The following is a 23,507-nucleotide window of genomic DNA, read 5'->3' as shown; positions in this document are numbered from 1 at the left end:
CTTAATAGATGCTCTTTTCAAGCCAACATTGTTTTTAAATTTCTATTTATTAAATTGACAGTTTCACCATACTAATTTGAAAATTTTGTGAATTTTATCTGTTGAATGGTACCTTCTTTTTATATTAGGCTCATTAATTGGCAAGCTAATAGTAAAATGGCACATAACTGCTTTTCCTTTCATGATGACCCCCCCCAAATCTTAATTGAATCAAAATGCTTTCACTTGTTTTTCTACTTGCCCATATGAGCTTCAGGCTTTTATTCTAAACTCCCTAAAATATATTCAGAACAACGTTTTTACAGGAGCAGGGGCTAAAAGAGGCAAGAGTTCTATTGGACTTCAAGGTCTGAAGATGTTGAAATAGAATGTTTTATTTTTTGCTTGGTTGGATATTTGAAGTATAGTGAAAGAATGAATCCTCATTCTAATGCGGAAATACTAATGATGGATTACTTCAGATCTTCAGTTGTAATCAAAACTGTAATTACTTTAGTTCTAAGTTTTAAGTATTTTAGCACCTGTTTGGCGATGTATCTGAATTGAGCAAAACAGGCAAATGATGGCTGCTGGGATATAAAATGTTGAATTATGATGAGTGCTCTGAATGGAAAAGAAAGGAAGGGGCAGAGTAATATTAAAGAACCTCCTTTACACGAAGGAACCTAGAAAAATTACTTAAGATACTCGATACTAAGTTCCCTTTCAAAATAGTTTCATCTGATTAAGTCCTTTTCTTTGTTGGGCAGTGTGGGGATTAGGTGTTTCACACTTAGCTTGTAAGTAGTGCAGTATGTTGGTAGCTGCTAGAGCACATTACTGAGCTCGACATAGAAAGTGGCCTTTATACTTCTGGTTACCAGCTCTGCCTTTTGTGCTGTGTGCATCTTAGTAAGGTTTTCCTGGTTTGAAGATTTTGTACATTTTTTTTGAGTAAGGGGGTATTCTGAAATAAATAGAGTACAGAAGAATATAACAGGTGTAAATCAAATGGCATTTACATGGTGGTTATTTACTATTGTAACTTTTCCACATGTATTACTAACTAATACTGTCAGAGGTTGGTAGTATTAGCATTTTAACAAGGAAAATGAGTTAATATTGTTAAAGAATTTACCCACAGTTACATAACTGAGCAGTAACTTAATAATGAGATGGTTTTGTACTGGCTTTTATTATTTTCCATTTTATTTGAAAGGCAGAGACATGGAGACAGAGATCTTCTATCCTGCTGGTTTACTCGCCACATGCCTGTGATAGCCAGGGGTAGGCCTGTTGAATCCAGGAGCTCCATCTGGATTTCCCACATGGGTGACAAGGACCCAAATACTGGAATCATCATCTAGGAACCTGAACTAGGCACTCTGGTATGAGATGTGGATATTCCAAGTGGAGTCTTAACTGCTGCACTGAACGCCTGCTCCATACTGGTTTTTAGAGGGTGATTCCTTGACTTAAACTTTTCTGCTATACCTCGGTATGGATTTCTGAAGCACTCTATCTTGGATTCCACTGTGCACCAGGAAAAAGCTACAAAGCTCTCAGGGTAGTGAGAACATGGAATTTGTTTATATGTAATGACTATTTTAAAAACTTCATGAAGGGGCTGGTGCCACAGCTCACTAGGTTAATCCTCCGCCTGCAGCGCCGGCATCCCATAATAGAGCGCCGGTTCTAGTCCCGGTTGTCCCTCTTCCAGTCCAGCTCTCTGCTGTGGCCTGGGAAGGCAGTGGAGGATGGCCCAGGTGCTTGGGCCCCTGCACCCCCATGGAAGATCAGGAAAAAGCACTTGGCTCCAGATCAATGCAACACCTGCTGTAGCGGCCATTTGGAGAGTGAACCAACAGAAAGATGACCTTTCTCTGACTGTCTATAACTACCTGTTAAAAAAAAAACTTCATGAAAAAGTGGAATAAATAGATTAAAATTTTTGTTTCGCCATGAACTTCATGAGGTACTCTCATATAGTTGGGCAATAATCTTATGTATATATGGTTATACATAAGTTATATGTATGCAGGGTCCGGCGCTGTGGAGCAGCAGGTTAACGCCCTGGCTTGAAGCGGCGGCATCCCATATAGGTGCCGGTTCGAGACCCGGCTGCTCCACTTGTGATCCAGCTCTCTGCTATGGCCTGGGAAAGCAGTAGAAGATGGCCCAAGTCCTTGGGCACCTGCACCCACTTGGGAGACCCGGAAGAAGCTCCTGGCTCCCCGCTTCAGATCGGCGCAGCTTTGGTCGTTGTAGCCAATTGGGGAGTGAACCATCGAATGGAAGTGTCAATCTGTCTGTCTGTCTGTCTGTCTCTCTCTCTCTCTCTCTCTCTCTCTCCTTTCTCTGTGTAACTCTGACTTTCAAATACATAAATAAATCTTTTTTTAAAAAGTTACGTATGTAATCCATATATACATAATTTGGGAAGTTATATATGGACAAGTAGTTAGGTTAATGCTGCGTGAATTTTTACCAAATAGCATACAAACCTGGGTAAATTTCTTTGCTATTGGATCAGGTGATATTCTAGGTGTTAAGATAGCTTGGATGTCTAATAGAAGTTCAGTTCTAAACTGACTGTAGATATCGCTGCAAATAAGTGTAAAGATTGTGTTGTTCCAATGATGAGGCTTTGTGGCATCCAAATTAGATACTGAATACCTGGACTACTGAAGGTGTTTTTAAAAACAATGTCTGAAATATAATTTGTTTAAAGAATGTTTGGAATGAGATGAGGTCTGAGGTAAAGGGGAGTCATTATTCTTAGATATAAATGATGCTCTGGAGGATGGCCCAAGTGCTTGGGCCCTGCACCCCATGGTAGACCAGGAGAAGCACCTGGCTCCTGCCTTCAGATCAGTATGGTGCACCGGCCACGGCAGCCATTGGAGGGTGAACCATCCGCAAAAGGAAGACCCTTCTTATTTATTTATTTATTTATTTATTTTTATTTATTTATTTTTTGACAGGCAGAGTGGACAGTGAGAGAGAGAGACAGAGAGAAAGGTCTTCCTTTGCCGTTGGTTCACCCTCCAATGGCCGCCGCGGCTGGCGCGTTGCGACCGGTGCACCGCGCTGATCCGATGGCAGGAGCCAGGAGCCAGGTGCTTTTCCTGGTCTCCCATGGGGTGCAGGGCCCAAGCACCTGGGCCATCCTCCACTGCACTCCCTGGCCACAGCAGAGAGCTGGCCTGGAAGAGGGGCAACCGGGACAGAATCCGGCACCCCAACCGGGACTAGAACCCGGTGTGCCGGCGCTGCTAGGCGGAGGATTAGCCTAGTGAGCCGCGGCGCCGGCCAAAAGGAAGACCCTTCTCTCTGTCTCTCTCACTGTCCACTCTGCCTGTCAAAAAAATAAAAAATTTTTAAAAATTACCATTTTTTTTAAAAATTGAAGTGATTGTCTTCTGTAAAGGAGTAGTTTAGCTGCTCCGTATTATCCATATAATCCATGTTATCAGGCTGATTTTTGAGATGGTGGACTGGGCATCAGTTTCAGAAGTCAGACTTGGGTTCTTGTTTCTTTGTTGCTGCCCAGGGTGCTTAATATTTTATCTGAATACAAGGAAAGCCTATAGTCTTCTATAATCATCCCTCCCAAAATAGACTACATTAATTTTAGCTTTCTTCCTTTTCATTGGAAATAAGGGGAATATTCAAAGTAAGGTTCACCAGAATAAGAAGGTAGCAGCTGTATGGATATCTACAGGAGCACAAAATGATTAGTTTTTGTGGTCTTCGTTTGATCCTTTCCATCTAAAAGGTTAAAATTTGCCTTCAGGCATGTTTAGGAACCAGTGTGTCTCTTTGGTATCTTAGATACCATAACACATTCGGTTGTAAGTTGAATCTTTTATTAAAAAGTCACCTTTTTATCTCTAGTAATGCTGTTCTTTTAGAGTATATTTTTTCTGACATTAGTGTAGTGACATACAATCCTAATCGAGGCAAGTTGGTTTTACTTTGAAACTCTGTACCCTTGTAGAGGTGTTCCTCATCAAGAAAATGTAGTTGTATTCTTAAAGGCCAGACTCAAAATCTTTAGTGGAGAACCTTTAGTTGATTTACATTTGATAGAGTTTAGGTTTAAATATGATCGTTTGGTGCTTTTTGTTTTTAGCCTGTTTTTCTCATAGGTTTACTTTAAAAGTATTTGTTTTTATTTTTCTTTATGTTGGAGTTAACATGTTCTATTTCTAATCTCGGAGGTCATCCTTCAGGACATTAGAATATTTTAATCCATTTCTTCCGCTGTCCACACTACTGACTTAAAAGTTAAGTTAGTTTTAATATACTACACAATGATATTTTTTACATTAATACCTTTGTGTATATGCAGATAACTTCTTTCCCCCTCATTCTTTTACCTTAGACTTTCTGTCTAGGATCACTTCTGTCTGGAGAATATGCTTATAGAATATTTTACTGAGAATGCTTGGAGATGTTTTTGCTTAAAAGTGTCTATTTCACCTTCATTCTTACATAAGACTGTTTTTGTTGGGTATAGTGTCTTCTTTTTTTTTTGAAGATTTATTTTATTTATTTGAAAGGCAGAGTTAGAGAGGAAGAAGTAGAAGGATAGAGAGATCTTCCATCTGCTGCTTCACTCCCCAGATGACTGCAACGGCCAGGGCTGGGCCAGGAGTCAGAAGCCAGGAATCAAACTTCTTCCAGATCTCCCACATGGGTAAAGGAGTCCAAGGACCCAGGCAATCCTCTGCTGCTTTCCCAGCGCATTAGAAGGGAGCTGAATTGCAAGTAGAGCAGCTGGGACTCAAACCAGCGCCCATATGGGATGCCAACATTACAGGCAGTGGCTTAACCCCTTATACCTCAGTGCCAGCCCCAAGTATAGTGTCTTAAGATACCTAGTTATTTTGAGAACTAACCTTGTCTTGATATGTTAATCCTTTTGTGCTTTTGAAGTTACTTTTTCTTTTCTTTTTTTTTCTTTTTGGACAGGCAGAGTTAGACAGTAAGAGACAGAGAGAAAGGTCTTCCTTTTGCCATTGGTTCACCCCCTAAGTGGCCGCTGCAGCCGGCGCGCTGCTGCGTTGATCAGGAGCCAGGTGCTTCTTCCTGGTCTCCCATGTGGGTGCAGGGCCTAAGGACCTGGGCCATCCTCCACTGCCCTCCCGGGCCACAGCAGAGAGCTGGACTGGAAGAGGAGTAACCGGGACAGAACCCGGCACCCCGACTGGGACTAGAACCCGGTGTGCCAGCGCCACAGGCAGAGGATTAGCTTAGCGAGCCACGGCGCCGGCCTAGAAGTTACTTTTTTCTCTGTGTACTTTTGGGGTGACTTCTTTTGTCTTTGGCATCATGCCTTTCTACTGATATATCTAGGCATAGTTTTCTTTTTTTAGTTATCCTGATTGGGGTTTGTAGGGCTACCTAAATTCTTAGCTATTAATTTCTCCAAATAATCTGCCTTACTCTTCTACTTCTGGAACTTGTATAAGGTCTTTGTTAGACTTTCTTGAATCCTACAGTGTTTTTTCATTTTGGTGTTTTCTGTATTTTGCCTGTGCCATATTTTGGAAGGTTTTGTCTAAGCTTGCTTTCAATCAACTTGATATTCTCTCTCTCTCTCTCTCTCTCTTTTTATTTTTAAAGATTCATTTATTTGAAAGGCAGAGAGAGAGAGAAAGGTCTTCTGTCTGCTGATTCACTCCCCAGATGGCCACAAAGGCTGGAGCTGTGCTGATCTGAAGCCAGGAGCTTTTGGGTCTTCCATGCAGGTGCAGGGCCCAAGGACTTGGGCCATCTTCTATTGCTTTCCCAGGCCATAGCGGAGTGCTGGATCAGAAGTGCAGCAGCCGGGACTTACCTGGTGGTCATATGGGATGCCGGCACTGCAGGCAGCAGCTTTACCACCTATGCCACTGTGCTGGCCCCAACTTGATTCTCTCTTCAGCTGTGTCTAACTATTGTTAAGCCTGATAATAGTTATTTTTACATTTGGAGAAGTTCTACTTAATTCTTTTGCAGATTTTATGTATAACTATATATGTCACCTTAGTAGAAGACTTCCTCTTGCAGAAACTGCAAACCAGATGGTTATCTTTTGGTTTATGTCCATAGTTTATTTCTAGTCTAATTAAGCCTCTGTAAAAGAACTAGTTTCTGTTGTATTCATTTACATTGATCCTGTTGCCCTTGAAAAAAAGTATTTGTATGAATTATTTGAGATCTAGCTCACATATATTTAGGTATACAGCTACCAGGGCATAAGCTCATAGGTGGGGTTCAAGGACAACACAGATGAGGAGAGTTTGTTATTTGTTCTGGAGTACTGATTTACTATTTCTGAGGATGTAACACTTCGGGATTCCTGCTTAATTTGGGAGATAGGATTTTGATTTCACCACAAGATGGCTAAAACCAAGTGTACATTTGCTGCTAAAGTCTGACAGTTCCCCTCAGGGCAAAAGTGACTTCCTGTTTTTTTGGTTTGAGACTAGTAATTTCTTACTATTCCTATTAGCTTTTCAGTCCTTTTAAGATCTTGACGGATTTTATTTATTTTTAATTGCTTTTCATTTGTAGAGTTAATCTGTATAATCCTGCTGTGACTATCATCAGGAGTGGATTTTTCATAGATTTTTTTTTTAAAGATTTATTTATTTGAAAGGCAGAGTTACATAGAAAGAGGGGAGGGAGGGGCCACAAGAGATCTTCATCCGTTGGTTCACAGCCCAAATGGCTACAATGGTGGAGCTGGGCCGATCTGAAACCTGGTGCCCCAGGATCTTCTTCTGGATCTCCCCTGTGGGTGCAGGGCCCCAAGCACTTGGACTATCTTCTGCTGTTTTTCCAGGCACATTAGCAGGGAGCAGGATTCAAAGTGGAGCAGCCAGGACTCGAACTGGTGCCCATATATATAGGATGCTGGTGTTGGAGGTGGTGGCTTTACCTCTATACCACAGCACAATGCAGATGCTAACCTAAACCTGTGTTTCATTGTAATTTGATGTCTTAGAAGCTGGGTACTTGTTTAAAATGCTGATTTTTGGCCCTGTTCTCTAGGACCTGGTGGTTCATGATCTGGACTTAAAGCCCAAGGGATCTTTGCTTTTTTTAAATTTGTTTTTAATTTTAGATTTACAAACAATTCTGAGTTTCCACCACCCCTTACCCAGTTTCTCTTGTCGTTGTTGACATCTTAAATTGCCATTGTTCATTTGTCAGAACTAATGAAGAATCTGTTGTTAACCTTTATTCCAGGGTTGGTCATTGGGTACAGCTGGTTAAGACACCATTTCCCAAGACCAGTATCCAAGTGCTTGGATTTGAGTTCTGTCTCCACTTCTGTTAATTCTTGTACCCTGAGAAGGCAGCAGGTGATGATGGATCAGGTGGTTGGGTCCCTGACATCATGGGGGAAATCTAGATTGCATTTTGGGCTCTGACTTGGGCTTTGCTCAGTGCCAGCTGTTGCAGGTGTTTGGGGATTAGCAGATGGACAGTCCCTCTCTGTTTTTGTTGCCCTGCCTTTGTAGTAAGTTAAAGATGAAGAATAATCAGGGCCGGCGCCGTGGCTCACTTGGTTAATCCTCCGCCTGTGGCGCTGGCATCCCATATGGGCGCTGGGTCTAGTCCCAGCTGCTGCTCTTCCAGTCCAGCTCTCTGCTGTGGCTCTGGAGGGCAGTGGAGGATGGCCCAGGTGCTTTGGGCCCCTGCACCTGCATGGGAGACCAGGAGGAAGCACCTGGCTCCGATCCGTGCAGCGCCGGCCGTGGCAGCCATTTGGGGACTGAACCAACAGAAGGAAGACCTTTCTCTCTGTCTCTCTCACTGTCTGTAACTACCTGTCAAAGAAATAAACTTTTTTTTTTTTTTTTTTTTTGACAGGCAGAGTGGACAGTGAGAGAGACAGAAAGGTCTTCCTTTGCCGTTGGTTCACCCTCCAATGTCCGCCGTGGCCGGTGCACTGCACTGATCCGATGGCAGGAGCCAGATACTTATCCTGGTCTCCCATGGGGTGCAGGGCCCAAGCACTTGGGCCATCTTCCACTGCACTCCCTGGCCACAGCAGAGAGCTGGCCTGGAAGAGGGGCAGCCGGGACAGAATCCGGCACCCCGACCAGGACTAGAACCCAGTGTGCCGGCGCTGCAAGGTGGAGGATTAGCCTAGTGAGCCGCGGCGCCGACCGTAATAAAATCTTAAAAAAAAAAAAAAGAAAAATAATCATCATCTCAGCTAATTATCCTATAGAATCACTTGCCTTTGTATTAGGATAATTCAAAATAGGCCAAATGAAAACAGAGCTTACATTTATTGAGTGCTTACTGAATGTCAACCACTGGTCAGGTGCTTTACATAAAATTTGTTCCTTGGGTCTTTTTTTTTTTTTTTTTTTTTGACAGGCAGAGTGGATAGTGAGAGAGACAGAGAGAAAGGTCTTCCTTTTGCTGATGGTTCACCCTCCAATGGCCGCCGCAGCCGGCGTGCTGCGACCGGCACACCGCACTGATCCGAAGGCAGGAGCCAGGTGCTTTTCCTGGTCTCCCATGGGGTGCAGGGCCCAAGCACTTGGGCCATCCTCCACTGCCTTCCTGGGCCACAGCAGAGAGCTAGCCTGGAACACGGGCAACCGGGAAAGAATCCGTCGCCCCGACCGGGACTAGAACCCCGTGTGCCGGCGCCGCTAGGTGGAGGATTAGCCTATTGAGCTGCAGCGCCAGCCGTTCCTTGGGTCTTAAGTGCAAGCTAGTGAGGGGGAAAGTTTTTGGAAAGTATGTACAACCAAGAAATCTAATTTAACTTAGGTAGCAGGTTTGAGTCAGCATCCTGCTTTGTGTTGGATCCTCTTTAATAAAGAAAAAATTTGCATTCTAAAAGTTTTAACTACAAATAATGCTGCAAAATGGACACTGAAAGTAGCAGTGTAACCTTTTGTCTATGAACTTGTTAAAATGTTAGAAAAGTTGAATATAAAAATTTTGGGATTTCTTTTTCCTTAGTATTTTGACAATTGATGTTTTTTATGAGATACCATTTGCTTAACCCAGCAAATTTCAAAATGTTGTTAAGTAAGTTTCTGCATGTTAGAAAACCAAATAATGCAGAGTGAAAAGTAGTTCCCATTTTCCCCATCTCTTCCTTCTTACAGGTGACTTTTAGGTTTTTGATCTGGCTTCATGTTATTTTTCCTTTTAACTTAATTTGAGAGACACAGCTCCTGTTTGGTTCACTTCCTAATACTCACCCTGGGGCAATAGCAGGGAGCCCATAACTTAATTCAAGACCCCCACAAGGGTGGTAGAAATCCAACTACTTTGACCATCATTTGCTGTCTCTAAAAGGAAACTTGGGAGTGGAGCTAGAACTCAAACCTAGGTACTAAAATAAGGGATGTGGGCATCAGTTTTGTAACTGTCAGACCAAATGCACACTCCAGGGAGGTTTGCTTTATAAAGTGTGTTCGTGCATTTTTTTCATATATCCAAATGAGACCTGTCATATAACCTATATGTTGCTTTAATGCTATTTATTTATTTATTTATTTGACAGGCAGAGTTAGTAAGAGAGAGAGAAAGACAGAAAGGTCTTCCTTTACCGTTGGTTCACCCTCCAATGGCTGCTGCGGCTGGCACACCGCGACATCCGAAACCGGAGCCAGGTGCCTCTCCTGGTCTACCACGTGGGTTTAGGGCCCAAGCACTTGGGCCATCCTCCACTGCACACCCAGGCCACATCAGAGAGCTGGACTGGAACAGGGGCAACCAGGACAGAATCTGGTGCCCCCACCGGGATTAGAACCCAGGGTGCCAGCGCTGCAGGTGGAAGATTAGCCTAGTGAGCCGTGGTGCCGGCCAACTTTAATGCTTTTTATATATCAGCTCAGATCTGCATTTTTTATTGTAAAACATTTTGTTGTATGCATGTTCAGTGCTAATTCTAAGTTTATAACATAACAGTGAAGTGATTGGTAAATGCAGAGAAAATGTGATGAATCTTATGATCTGGTCAGTAGGGAGAGAAATCTTAGATACTAATTTGTAGTTGCAAAGATGAGACATTTTGTGAAGGAAGGTAGTAGTGCTTTGAGGCCAGCGTTCTGGCACACTGGGTGAAGCCTAACTGCCACCTGTAGTGCTGGAATCCTCTATGGGTACTGATTTGAGTCCCAGCTGCTCCACTTCTGAAAAAGCTCCCTGCTGATGAACTTGGGACAAAAAGCAAAAGATGGCCCAAATACTTGGGCCCTTGCACCTGCTTGGGAGATCCAGATCAAACTCCTGGCTTCAGCCTGGCCCAGCTGCAGCTGTTGGGTGGCCATTTGGGGAGTGAACCAGCATTTGGAATCTCTTGAGAAAAAATAATAGTACTTCATAGGAGAACATAAAATCAGTCTTACTAAACCATAATGTGCAAATTGAAAAAAATGTACCTGAAGAAGTAAAACTTTGAGGAGAGAGCCATATAATGTGCAGGGATGTGTTCACCAGAATTTTGTAGGTATCTTGTAGGTGAACAGAGAAATGCAAAGGCCTTAGATTCTTCATAATTTTTTTAATGATATATACTCATAAGTAATTAAGTTTGGAGGGAGATCTGAAATCTTTTGATATCCTTGTGCCCAAATTACTCTCAAAGGCAATGATGTACAGGAACACCACCCAAGTTTCAGAATGCATTTTCACCACTCTTTTTTCCCTGTATTAAAAGAAAATGCTTTGGTAGACAGTTTTGAACTTAATTAGTAAGATTCAGTTTTTTCTTACTTTTGAATTAGTATTCATAATTGTTAACCATTTTGTAAATTGCGTAATTACCCAGTATCACTTAGAGAAATTTATTGGCTCTATTAGGAATTACTTAAAGCAAGTAGAAAATATTTTATAGATATATTAGGAAGAAATAGTTCCTTTATACCCCTAAATATTAACCACTTGAGAAATCAGTATCTTTTCTACTGAATCTTTGTTAACTTATAAGCATATGTAATAATCACACATTGGTATGAGAATAATAATAATAATCTTGTAAAATTTTTGTTGTGTGAAAATACTGTTTTTCTAATTACTGTTTTGCTTTTAAGATTTATTTATTTGAAAGGCAGAGTTCCAGAGAGAGAATCTTCCATTTGTGGGTTTACTCCCCAGATGGCCACAGTGGCCAGGGCTAGACTAGACAGAAGCCAGGAGCTTCTTTTGTGTCTTGGACCTCCCGTGCACTTGGGCCATCCTTAGCTGCTTTCCCAGGCATATTAGCAGTAAAGAGCTGGATCAGAAGTGGAACATCCAGGACTCAAACCTGTGCCCATATGGGGTGCTTTACCTGCTAGGCCACAATGCTCTTCCTAAGATTTTAATTTTTAGTTTGGGATTCTATTTATACACTGCAGTCAGATATTTTTAAGTAGTCTTGGATTATCTAAGTCATTTAACCATTTTCTGCCTGAATACACATGTTTTACTTTATTTTACTTAATCTGAATGAGATCTTCCATTCACTGGTTCACCTCTCAAATGACCATGACAGCTGGGAATGGGCCAAGATAAAGCCAGAAGCCAGAAACTCAAGCTTGGGCCACTGTCTGCTGGCTTCAGGCATGATAACGAGGAGCTGGATCAGAGTGCTCTGATTGATAGATACGGGATGCCAAAGATAGGCTATGGTCTAACCTGAGCCACCATGCCAGCCCTAGGTTTTGCTTTTTTTGTGTGTAGGAAGGAGCTTGGGGATGCTGTGATCAATCCAAACAATAAATCTGTTCAGGTCTGGTAATCAGGAGCTGACAATGTGTGTGTCAGCATACTTTGGGGAGGCTGGCAGATGGTTGGTTTTTAGTGATGTGACATGAGGTACATTTGAAGACTCAGGATTTATCTGGCATAGATTTAGATCCAGAATTGTATATAAATGTCATCAAGTAGTTATAAAGAGTTGGCATTTGATCCAGTAGTTACTAAATTTTTTTAAAGATTTCCATAAATAGATAATGGATTTTTTTTTAACATGAGTTTGAAAATTAATACTTTTGAAAATATAGTGGATTTATTCTGAATGCTGACTGGCTTAAAAATTTAAATAAAAATTGCCATTCTTTTTTTTTTTTTTTTTAAGATTTATTTAATTATTTGAAAGAGTTACACAGAGAGGTGGAGAGGCAGAGAGAGAGGTCTTCCATCTACTCCCCATTTGGCAGCAACAGCCCAGAGCTACGCTGATCCAAAGCCAAGAGCCAGGAACATCTTCCAGGTCTTCCCAGGTGAGTGCAGGAGCCTAAGGACCTGGGCCATCCTCTACTGTCTTCCTAGACCATAGCAGAGAGCTGGATAGGAAGTGGAGCAGCCGGGACTCAAACTGACGCCCATATGGGATGCCAGCACTGCAGGCGGCACCTTTACCTGCTATGCCACAGCTTTACCCAACCATTATTTAAAAGAACGTAAATAAATACTCTTGTCCTTTTCTATGATTTCTGGCAAATACCAGATATTTACCGTCTGTGCCATTGTAACAGTCCATATATATTATTTTCTAAAAGCCTATTGGTAGCTTGCTTGTTTTAAGAACAATTGTCTGGGGCTGGCACAGCAGGTTAACACTCTGGCCTGAAGTGCCAGCATATGGGCGCTGGTTTGAGACCCGGCTGCTCCGCTTCCGATCCAGTTCTCTGCTTGGCTTGGGAAAGCAGTACAAGATGGTCCAGGTCCGTGGACCCCTGTACCCACGTGGGAGACCCGGAAGAATTTCCTGACTCCTGGCTTCGGATTGGCGCAGCTCCGGCCGTTGCGGCCAGTTGGGGAGTGAGCCAGCGGATGGAAGACTTCTTTCTCTGTCTCTGCCTCTCCTCTCTCTGTGTAACTCTAACTTTCAAATAAATAAATAAATCTTTAAATAAAAACTATTGTCTGAAAACTTATTTTTGGCGACTATTAAGAAAATATGCTCTTTGTATGTTCCCTGATTTTTATTTTTTAACACTGATGCTATTTTAAAGGAAATATGTACTTATTCCTGTAATAGTTTTCAATATTGTATTGATTTAAGGGGCTTGACCTTTGGCTTCAAATGTTTTTATTGGTTTCAAGTAAATTGTATGTATTTTTTTTTAACACTGATGTTTCTCTCCATAGATATTTGGAGTTCTTACAACATGGCAGACATTGACAAGTAAGTGGCAGATAGTTGGCTCTTCTTCAGACATTTGTACTGTGACAAATTTAATGTATTGTTAAAATATATGATAATGACTAATGTCAGGTTCTATTTATGAAAGATACAATGTAGTCAAGAAACTACAATATAATCACTGTCACATAGTAAATTAAGCATTTGTCAGTGTTTATTCTTAGGAAAGTGCTGAGCATAATGGATCATTAATGTGCAAAATTCATTTTTACCATCTGTATCCCAAAGAGCTCATTACTTACATTATAATATATCCACATACAAGATGTGTATAAATGATTGTGTAACATTTAATCAATATGACACATGTGCAAGTTAAAATATGGTGTTATTGGAGTCCCTGTGTGCTTTTTCTCAATTACATTGTTCACCTTTCTTCAGAGATGTGAGAACTATCCTGGCTTTTGTCTATTTCATTTTAGAGTTTTACTACCTATAATTTCTTAACCAATGTTTAATTTTGAAGATCTTAATAGCAATCATAAACTTAGCTGTATAAAATACGTAACACTGCTAGTTGAAGGCTCCAAGATAGGACAGTAAAAGCAAAAGAGACTATCTGGGTCAGACATCAACTTTCTTGAGGCTTCACAGGGATCTATTTTGGGGAATTCATTGGGCAGGGTCTTGAAGGATTTAATCAAGTTGGCGTGTGATAGTGTTCTATGTGGATGGATGTCTTGTAGAAATATCAAGGAGATGAGTTTGAGCTGCATAATACTTTATGCCTGCCAACTCAGAGACTCAAGAGTAGATGAAAACAGAACACTTGGGGATCGGGGGAGCGGATAAGATTATTCCTGACTCTTGTAGGCATCAGGGAATGGAGGTGGGAGGTCAGAAAACGTTAGCACAGGTCAGCACATAGATAAATGTTTAAAAATTTAGGCTAGTCTTTTCATTCCAGGTCATTACCTTCTGAGTTGTGTTGCTCTAATCTGGATAACTTAACTTTAGTTACAAGATTCATTGTGATCTATTTTACTGTCTTCCTGAGGTTTCTTCTCTTTGGTGTGCTGTTGGCTATATCCGTGGTGTTTTCTCTTTTCAAGAGTACAAAGGAAGTGAATTATTTTGAAATGTTGTATGACTGAAAGTGAGTATTCTACCCTTAGTTTGGGTGTAGAATTCTAAAGGGAATCATTTTTCTTTAGAATTTTGAAGACGTTGCTCTATTGGTGCTATGTTGAAGTTCAGAGTCATAATTCTTGATCGTTTTTATTTGATGATTTATATGTATATGTCTTTCTGAAAGCTACTCTGGCTTTGAGGGTGTGAAAATTTTTTCATCTACTTGTTGGCGGGGAGAGGGATAAAAGAGAATCTTCCATTCACTGATTGACTCCCTAAATAACCACCACAGCCACTGCTAGGCCAGGCCGGAGCCAGGAGCTGGAAACTCCTTTGTGGTCTCCTATGTGAACAAGCACTTGAACCATCATCCACTGCCTCCCAGGATGCTTCAGCAGGAATCTAAATTGGAAGCAGAGGAGGCAGGACTAAAACTCCTCTCCCCGTCCCCCATATGGGATATGGATGTCCCAAGTGACAAGCTTAATCTGCTGCACATTTGCCTCATCTAGGGAAAATCTGTGACTTATTTTGTTCATTGCCTTATTTCTGTTTTCTCTTTCTGAAGCTTTTACTAGATGTCATATATTGAATTGATCTTCTCATTATCTTTTGTCCTATTTTCCATCTTTGTCTCTTTGCTGTTCATTTCTGGGCAGATCTGAAGAAACTTTTTTACTCTTCTGTTACTGTTTTTAAATCTTTAGATTTCAAGTGTTCACTTTGTTCTGTTTTGTTCTTGTTTCATTGATTTGTTTATTCTGTGGATGTTCCTTCCCTCTCTATATTCTATTTGCTCTTAAATTTTCTTTCTCCCCTTTGTGTTAGTTTGATTTCTGAGATTTTTCCTCAAATATGAAGTGATACTTGGTTGCCTGCTAATTAAGGTTGGTTGGGTTGGGTGTTGGAGCAGTTGAGGTCCCCTCTCCCCCCAAGTTGGTTAGAAGGGGGCTGGTCAATTTGGGATTTTAGTGTTGGGTCAGCATAGTGGGCATTTGTCATGGGAACCCCTGATGTCAGTGGTTTCTTTCTTTTTTTTTTTTTTTTTCTCCTGAGCTGGTCAGATTTCCAAGTGAACAATGTCTGGGTAAAGATCAAGCTTCAGTGTTGTGGGTAAAGGTGCCTAGGGGAGGGATCCCTACATGCAGCATTTTTTTCTGTATAAATTTTCTTAATTAGTTGAGAATTTTTACCTAACCATGTCTGGGTAAGTGGAACTGGTGCTGTGGATTCTTGCCATTTTGAAAACTGTGTTTGTAATGGTCCCCAGCTTTTGCACTGCCAAGTTAGATTTCAGTTCTGTCACTGAAGATGATTTTAGCTTGCCCTGTTGACTCAATTTGAAGTTTTTGTTCTTACCTCCTTGTATCTTTAGTGTTTTGTGGTGTTTTTTTTTTTTTTAACCTATCATAGTTTTAGTTGAGATTTTTGGAAAGGTTATAATTAGATGACGTGTACAGTCTGCAAGCGTAATTTTGGAACCCTCATTTTGTTTTAAACTTTTTAAAAAAGAATAAATTGTTTATAACAGGTTGATTTCCTCCTTCCGTATTTAATTTTAGATGCCTGTTAGCCTTTGGAGGATGGATTTAAGAGTCAGCAAACTTTCTCTTAAGGGCTTGATAGTAAATATCTTTGGCTCTTTAGTCTATAGGATCTCTTATAACCCCATTCAACTCTGCTGGTGTAATGTAAAAGCTGCCATAGATAGATAAACTGCGTTCCAATAAATTTTTGTATACAAAAAAATGAAATGGACCAGAATTGGTCACATTGACATTGTTTGTGGACACCTGTTTTAAAGTCTTGTGATGTCTCCATTTGATAGATGATTGAAGAAACTGGAAGAAGAGCTGCTCCATCTTATTTTTAGTCAGTGGCCTTATCACTGAGTGTACACACTTTAATTTGTACCAAATCAAAGATTCCTTTTGCCCATACAGAAATTCGTTAACTTGTCACTTTATGAAAAATAATTTAGACAAAAATGCAGTTAAATCTCTAGCACAAATGTTGAAATATAAAATCACAAGGAATTGTATGAAGACCCTTTATAAATAAGTATCCTTAGTGCCCCCCCCCCTTATAATGTTAGATGTAATCTCATGTTCAAAAAATAAATTTTGACTTATTAAGATGAAATAGAAAAGATGCCATCCTAGTACTTTTACAACATCTTCCTGGCTTTGCTCTAAGTAAGAGGTTGGCCCAGAGGTCTTCTTAACTATTCTTCCCCATCTCCACTGTGAAGTAAAAAGAAGAAAGTCTAGAAAATGAGTACAAGTTGTTTCAAAGCCATGAGGGATTTAGGATCCACTCTATGATCCTTAACTGGTGACTTCTGTTTTCTTGAATGCCCTGAAGATTCATATTCTAGATGAGAAGAAGCAAGGGGGCAAGACCCTAAAGGCTTCCCCACTCTTTAACATTCTTACAGGATGCCTCCTTAACATTCTGTACTACTGCTTTTTAAACGTTTTACTGCCAAAATTTATTCATAGCCACAAAAGGCAGGCTAGGAAGTAAAGACTTCAGCTTGATGTGTTGCCATTCTGTGTAAAATGAGGATGGTTTTACTAAGAAGGAAGAGTGGAATCAATGGGTATTAGGTGGAGAGCACATACTTCTGGTCATCACATTCTCCAAAAGCCTACCAAACCACATTTTTAAAGCTTGGAGTGTAAACTTTATATTTCATCAGATTCTTTTAAGTGAAAGTGTAACTACTTCAATTTTGTACTTGTTTACATATGAAGTTAGACCTTTTGAATTTCCTGTCTATCTTTGAAATAAGCTTATTGATTTAGAAAATGAATTTAAGTTTTCTATAATTTTTTCTATAATGGGTACATTTGAACCATGGTGTGATACTATGATATTGTAGCAAAGAACAGTCTGAACTTGATCAAGATTTGGATGATGTTGAAGAAGTAGAAGAAGAAGAAACTGGTGAAGAAACAAAAATCAAAGGTATTATTTTAAATTACTTCAGGTGCCAGTGGTTGGCACATGTCTTCTAGAGGATAGTAATAAGTACCATTCCCCTTCTGGGGGGGCCTTTGTTGTCCACATGTCCTCCAGTTCAGTAAGAGTTTGTGTATTGGGGGAGGGTATAGTGTAAGGAAGGACGTTTGTGGATATAGTGACTCATCAGACATCACTGTTTACAACTTCTTCTGCTGGAATGACATGGTATAACTGCCGTTAGTTTCATCTAAATTTAGAAATTTTAATAGGTAGTCATGGCTGTGATTTTTAGTGGTGCTTCTAAACAGCATTTTCCATGTTTAATATATAGAAAATATATAGCATCTAAAAATAGATTCTTCTAATCAAAAAATGTATTAAGTATAGGCAAAAATCATTCAGAATTTATCTTAGATAATTTTTTAAAGAGTAGTGGCCAAGAATTATATTGTTTTTGTTATGCCCTGTAGATCTGGGCCAAGAATGTTAAGTTCCAGGTGACCTGAGACTTTTCATTTTGGAGCTACATGGAGGTTAATTGTGAAAAGACTCTGAACTTAAAGCTTTCATCTTGTAGCATTTTCTTACCAGATACAGGACTGTATCTTCAGTGTCCAATATTGATGTTTCTAAATGCATGTTGACTGTCACAGTTGAATATCATCCATTAATTGAATTAGTATCAGAAGTAAGTTGACCTCCAAGAACCAAATTGGGAAGAGTAATAGCAGTTTTGTGTATTATCTAAATTGATGAAGAGAAGATAGCATTTGTTTTGCATAAATCTGGCTCTTATTTGGATTGAATATGATTTTTAGAAGCCATTAGCAAGCAAGTTTTGTTTGGCTTCAGTCATAACCTTTATCTCAACCATTAGCTTTATTCATATATACACAGGTACACTACACAATCATCAAACATAAACATTCATTCAGATCACTCATTCCGTCTTGCTCCCAGGCTTAAAATTGTCACTGTCTTTGCAATTTTCTGGTATGTGTTGCTTACCATCTAAGGAATGTCAAGAGTCATAGATAGGCATCTGGATGAAGCTTTGAGCTTCCCAAAATGCAAGGTGGGTGAGACACAAGGCACTAGGAAGAGAAAACATACTGTTAATAGTTGTGGCAATGGCCTTGAGAAATGTCATGCATTAGAGATCATTAGAATCTCAACATTTCCTAAACATTGGGTTTTCTAAGAGTGTATTTTCTTAAGCTTGTTCTGCTCATCTCTACTCACCAGTTTTTGGGTGAGTCAGGAAAATTTTCATGATTGGATTGACCTATTTTATAAAGCATAATATATTTTCATAAAATCCTTCTTTCAATACCCCTTTTTTTTTAAAGCGCGTCAACTGACTGTTCAGATGATGCAAAATCCTCAGATTCTTGCAGCCCTTCAAGAAAGACTTGATGGTTTGGTAGAAACACCAACAGGATACATTGAAAGGTACAAGTTCTTTTCTGTAGCCCTTTCCTTATTTATCTTTCTGTGATCAACATTGCCAGTTGTATCTATTTTTAAGGCCACCTAGGATTTATGTATGTAATAGTGGAAACCTTAATGTCTGTTAGTACCCAGGATGATGAGGATTCTTGGAAGTTTGGAATTTTTGCTCAGTACTACCTGTTTAGAGTTGGATTTAAAATTTATTTTAAGTCCACAGGAAACAAACTGATCTTAACCATTTCTGAGATATATTTAGGTTTATTAGAAGAGCACAAAATTAGAAATGTAGATTTCTTACTCTTTTGTGACCTAAATTGTTAACAATAGCCTGTGTATCTTCCATGATTTTAAGGCTGTTCAGGCTGCTATCTTTGTGTGTCTCCAGTTAGTAGTTTCTGAATGTTGCCAACTTCTCTGTAGTGTGTGTCCACTATTCGTTATCTTCTTTTTCTTTAAAAGATTCCTGTCCCCATCAATGAAAATTTTATTGTGATGGACATCCTAGCGCATGTCCTCTTAAGGAACTATGTAAGAATTTCTTTGAGATACGTATTCAGCTATGGGATTATTTAGTTAAATGGCATATGCAAGGCTTGAGGACTTCTGGCATGATTTCCAAAAGTTCTATATCTAGTACATGAAGGGTGCTTTATCTTTATGTCTGCAAAAAATTGGCATCATCCAACTTTGTAGTTTTTTAGGTACTTTTTTTTACTTTTAAGATTTTTACGTATTTGAAACTAAATGACAGAGAGAAAGGGAAGGAGGAAGAGAGGGAAAGATATCTGCTGGTTCACTTCCCAAATGCCTGCAACAGCCAGGTCCAGGCCAGGCTGAAGCCAGGAGCCAGGAACTCCATCTGTGTCTCCTATGTGGTTGGCAGGGGCCCAAGAAATTGTGCCATCATTTGCTGCCTTTCCAGACACAATGGAAGGGAGCTGTAATGGAAGTGGAGCAGCTGGGACTTGAACTGGCACTTCATTAGTGCTGGGGTTGGAAGTAGCGGCTTAACTTGCTGTGCCACAATGCTAGCTCCTACGCATTTATTTTTAAGCCACAAGAAGAAAGAAGTGGGGGCTGATTTTGTTTCATTTGTATTTTTCTTATTTCTAATGACTTCATAAAGCTGGTGAGCCTTTTAGGTTACTCATGCATCCTTTGTTTTGCTATTAGAGTTACTGTCTTTTGTTTTTGTTTTTGTTTTTGTTTTTTGCAGAAATCTTTTTTGTATTCTGTATGTTTCCTTGTCAGATTTAGATTTTGTAAGTAATGCATTGTGTCAGTTCTACCAATTTGTTTCCTCAGTTAAAGAGAAATTTTTAATTTTTGTAAAATGTTTTGCCCTATGGTTTGTGCTTTTGAAGTTAAGAACTCCTTTCTAGTTCCTTCTGCATTCGGTATTGACTAGTTTAGTTTTACCTTTCATATTTAGGCCTTTAGTCTCTAGAGGCTATCCTTGTATTTGGTGTTAAGTAAGCATCCATTCCCTTTCCCTGCGTCCTTCATTTTCAGTGAATTAACTAAATCTGTCCTTCCCTCATGCATTTGTGTACTGCCTTTTATTACAAATCCAGTTCTTATAAATACTTGTGTTTGTCTTTGAGCAGCGCTCTTCTGTTCCATTGTCTTTGGTTCTTTTATCATCATCACAATCCATTTGACTCCATAGTGTGTGTCTTTTTAACATTTGGCAAGGCAGGCTGCTTCCTTCCATGTCTCTCCACTATCCAACATAATCTTAAAGCTGATCTAACCCGATCTTTGTTCTGGATAGAGTTGACAGTTAAATTTGTCAGGGCTCTCAAAACAAACAAAAAACTTCAAAAATTTGGTAAAAATTACCTTGAGTTTATAGATTCATTAGAGAATTACATTTTAAAATATTGTTTCGTCTGTATACTTGTATTTATTTAGATCACATGTGTCTTAAATAGTTCCAGTTTTCTTTACAGTCTGGTTCATATCCATATGTTTTAGTTGTGTTGCTTTTGTGAATATGGTCTCTTTTTTTAATTGTATTACTCGATTGACTATTCCTGATGTACAGAGTGCTATTGATTTGTATAAAATTGACCTTGTAACCAGTAACTTGGTAAATTTGCTTACCAATTTGTTTTGTGCTTTTTTCCCTCTGCCTGGCAGATCTTAGCTGCAAATAATGGCAGTTTTAGCTCTAATTTTCCATGTTTCAAATTATTTTCTTTGTTTATAACAGCATTAGGATTAAAATGGGCATCTTTATCTTATTTCCACTTTTATTGGGAATGAGTATCTCCATTATATTCAGTGCCTGTTTTTTTTTTTTAATCCAAATTCAGTGCCTATTTTTTAAAAGTACAACTGTCTGTATCAATTCAGATGATCTTTTGAATCTGTTAAATACATATTTTGGAAATACACTGGCTTTGCATTCCTGGAATAAACTTAATCATGATGTGTTGTTACATTGTTAATTAGTTAATCTAATGTGTATTCGTGTGTGTGTGTGTGTGTGTGTGTGTGCGCGCACATGTGCATGGGGATAAAGAAACTTTCAAGCTATGGTAGTACCTTAATCAGCTTTGGAGTTAATTTCAACTGCTCAATGAAATGAATGGGACTGCTTTTACCTTTTTGGTCTGTTTTTCTCTAACAACTTGTATAAGGTAGAAATGAAGTTTTCCTATATGGTTAGGTAGAACTCTGCTAAAAATTTACTTGGGCTTCTGGAGTTTGAGGCTGACTATCTTTGTTTTAATTGATACAGTCAAGGTCTCTTGATTTTGGAGTTCTAGATTCTCAATAGGTATGCATTTTGTATAGGTTTTAAACCTATTAGTATTGTGATTTATGGTATTTTTAAGTATCTGATTTTTATTTTCCATTTCATATTCAATATTTGAATCTTAATTAGTTTTGCCAATTGTCTTGACCTTGCTGGTGTTACTCAGGACAGTTTTGCTTTAGATTTTCCTTTTCCATACTGTTTTTGTTTATTGCTGCTTTCTTTTACTAATTTCAGGCTGTACTGTTATTATTTCTTAGGTTTCTTCTATACCTCTTTCCAGTTTCTTTAATGACATGCTTAATTCATGTAATTTTTTTTTCAATCTATCTTTATGGCTTTAATACCTTTCTTTAAAGTAAATGTTAAATATAAAGATATGTGCTAGAATCAATAGCTCATGACTTATAACTTGTCTGCCTGATCTAAGTTTTTGACAAAGATGGGTTAAAAATCTCCTGATTTATCTTTCTCTAGTTTTATCAGTTGCAGATTGATACATTTTGAAGCCATATTATTAGGTTGATGGTGTTTGTGATATATGTATCTTGTTTTCTTCTGTTTTACTGATAGTGTCCTCCTTTGTATTTTATGATTTTCTTTTTTGTTGCTGTAAGTTCTGTAAATACCTACTCCTGCTTTCTTTTTTCTTCCTCCAGTAAGGATGTTTGCTTCTTATTAGTAAGTTCAACTTTGTTTCTTGGAGGTTATATTATTTTGGACTTAACACTTGCCATCTTTCCCTGTATCTTCGTTTGTTGTGCTTTCTTTTTTCTTTATTTTCCACTTTTCATTGAGTAAGATTGTCTTCTTGTTTTGAAGCTAAAATTTTTCAGTATCTGTATTGTTTAAAAATAGTACTTATTATATTTTCCTTCAAGGCAACAGTGGAATTTACCAAGATATTTGACCACCCATTCCTTATATGGAATCTCCTGTGTGTTTTTCTTTTTCTTTTTTTTTTTGTAAATCTGTGGCAGACCTCTTGAAGCCTGATATGTGTGATACAGTTTTTATCTTGCTTTCATATCTGAATAACAGTTTGGTCATGAAGTTGTAAATTTAGAGTTCTCAAAATATCTTTTAACATTATAATTCATTTTCTTTTTGTACACAGTTTCTTTTGAAGCCTGGTGTTAGTCTGATTCCTTTTCCTTTTAGGTTAATTGCTGTTCTCATTAAATGGTTTTAGATTTTCAATGATCGCACTAAGCATGTTTGGTAGAGAAGGATTTTCATATTGCTTTAACTATGAAAAATGTAGCATTCTCATATCTGAAGGTCCACCACCCCACTCACGACTCAGCTTACCATCAGTATCTAAGAGTTTTTTTGTCTTTTATGCTGCCTTCTGGAAGAGCTTTTCAATCTTTTTTCTTCCTTTGAGCCTATCCTATTTGTTCCTTAACTTCTTGGACAAATGATGCTTTAGATGATAACTAATTAGTTCTGTCGTAGATATTGTACTCCTCAAGTGTCAAGGCATCTTGACCTTTGAGTCTTGGAAACACTTTGAATTGAGCACTTTGAATTACTCTGATAATGACTTCTATGGGAGCAATGAAGGTCAGAATGTAGTCTGACAATCTCATTTGCCTTTAAGGAATAGGGTTTAGTATGGAGCCTATGTGGGGCACCTTTTCCCTTTTATTTAAAGTTTGTTTCTGATTCTGGGCAATTTTCTCTTTTTTGGCGGGTGGGGAGGGCTATTAGTGGGGGTCAGAATGCAGCCAACCTCCTTTGGTTTTCTAATCCATTACACCTAGGTCTGACAAGGTGGAGGAGTAAGCAAGTTTAGCTTTCATAAACTTTTCATGTTATCTTAGGAACCTTGGTACTGGGCCTCTGCCAGGTATGAAGGGGACAGGGACAGACAGTGATTATCCCAAAGCAAGAACTTTAAAAAGAAAGATTAATTGTAAAAATGCTTTCTTCTAACCTATGCTAATCAATGTGGACCAACTCCTCTCTGCTCCCCAGTTAGCAGCTTACCTTCTACCAGTTAAAGACAGTTTTCAGTCCTACTCAGAAATTGTTTGTAATGTGAATGCCTGAAATAGTTCTTAACTGAAGTAGTGGTTAAGTGAAAAAATTATTTGGTTTACAAAAGTC

The 23,507-nt window shown here is 39.1% G+C and overlaps 1 protein-coding gene across 25 annotated transcripts in view; it reads left to right on the top strand.

Moving 5' to 3' along the window:
* Positions 1–23,507, top strand: part of NAP1L1 (nucleosome assembly protein 1 like 1) — a 38,911-nt gene that overhangs the window by 2,222 nt on the left and 13,182 nt on the right. For 11 of the 25 annotated variants that reach the window (XR_011380168.2, XR_011380167.2, XM_070052644.2 and 8 more), the window contains exons 2-4: positions 13,087–13,123; positions 17,097–17,182; positions 18,529–18,631. Coding sequence is in view for 21 of the 25 variants with exons in the window: in XM_070052644.2 (XP_069908745.1) it covers positions 13,107–13,123; positions 17,097–17,182; positions 18,529–18,631 (206 nt within the window). In the remaining 4 variants the exon portion in view is untranslated. Of the gene's footprint in view, positions 1–1,198; positions 1,368–13,086; positions 13,124–17,096; positions 17,183–18,528; positions 18,632–23,507 lie in introns of all 25 variants that reach the window. The other 14 variants (XR_016216181.1, XR_011380169.2, XM_070052651.1 and 11 more) reach the window with 3 other exon arrangements.

The sequence above is a fragment of the Oryctolagus cuniculus genome, chromosome 11 (assembly GCF_051225735.1).
Source record: "Oryctolagus cuniculus isolate XC-2025 breed Fujian yellow rabbit chromosome 11, ASM5122573v1, whole genome shotgun sequence".
In the NCBI taxonomy this organism is placed as follows: Eukaryota; Metazoa; Chordata; class Mammalia; order Lagomorpha; family Leporidae; genus Oryctolagus; species Oryctolagus cuniculus.
The sequence above is the reverse complement of the archived record's forward strand: the minus strand, read 5'-3'. Positions and strand labels throughout refer to the sequence as shown.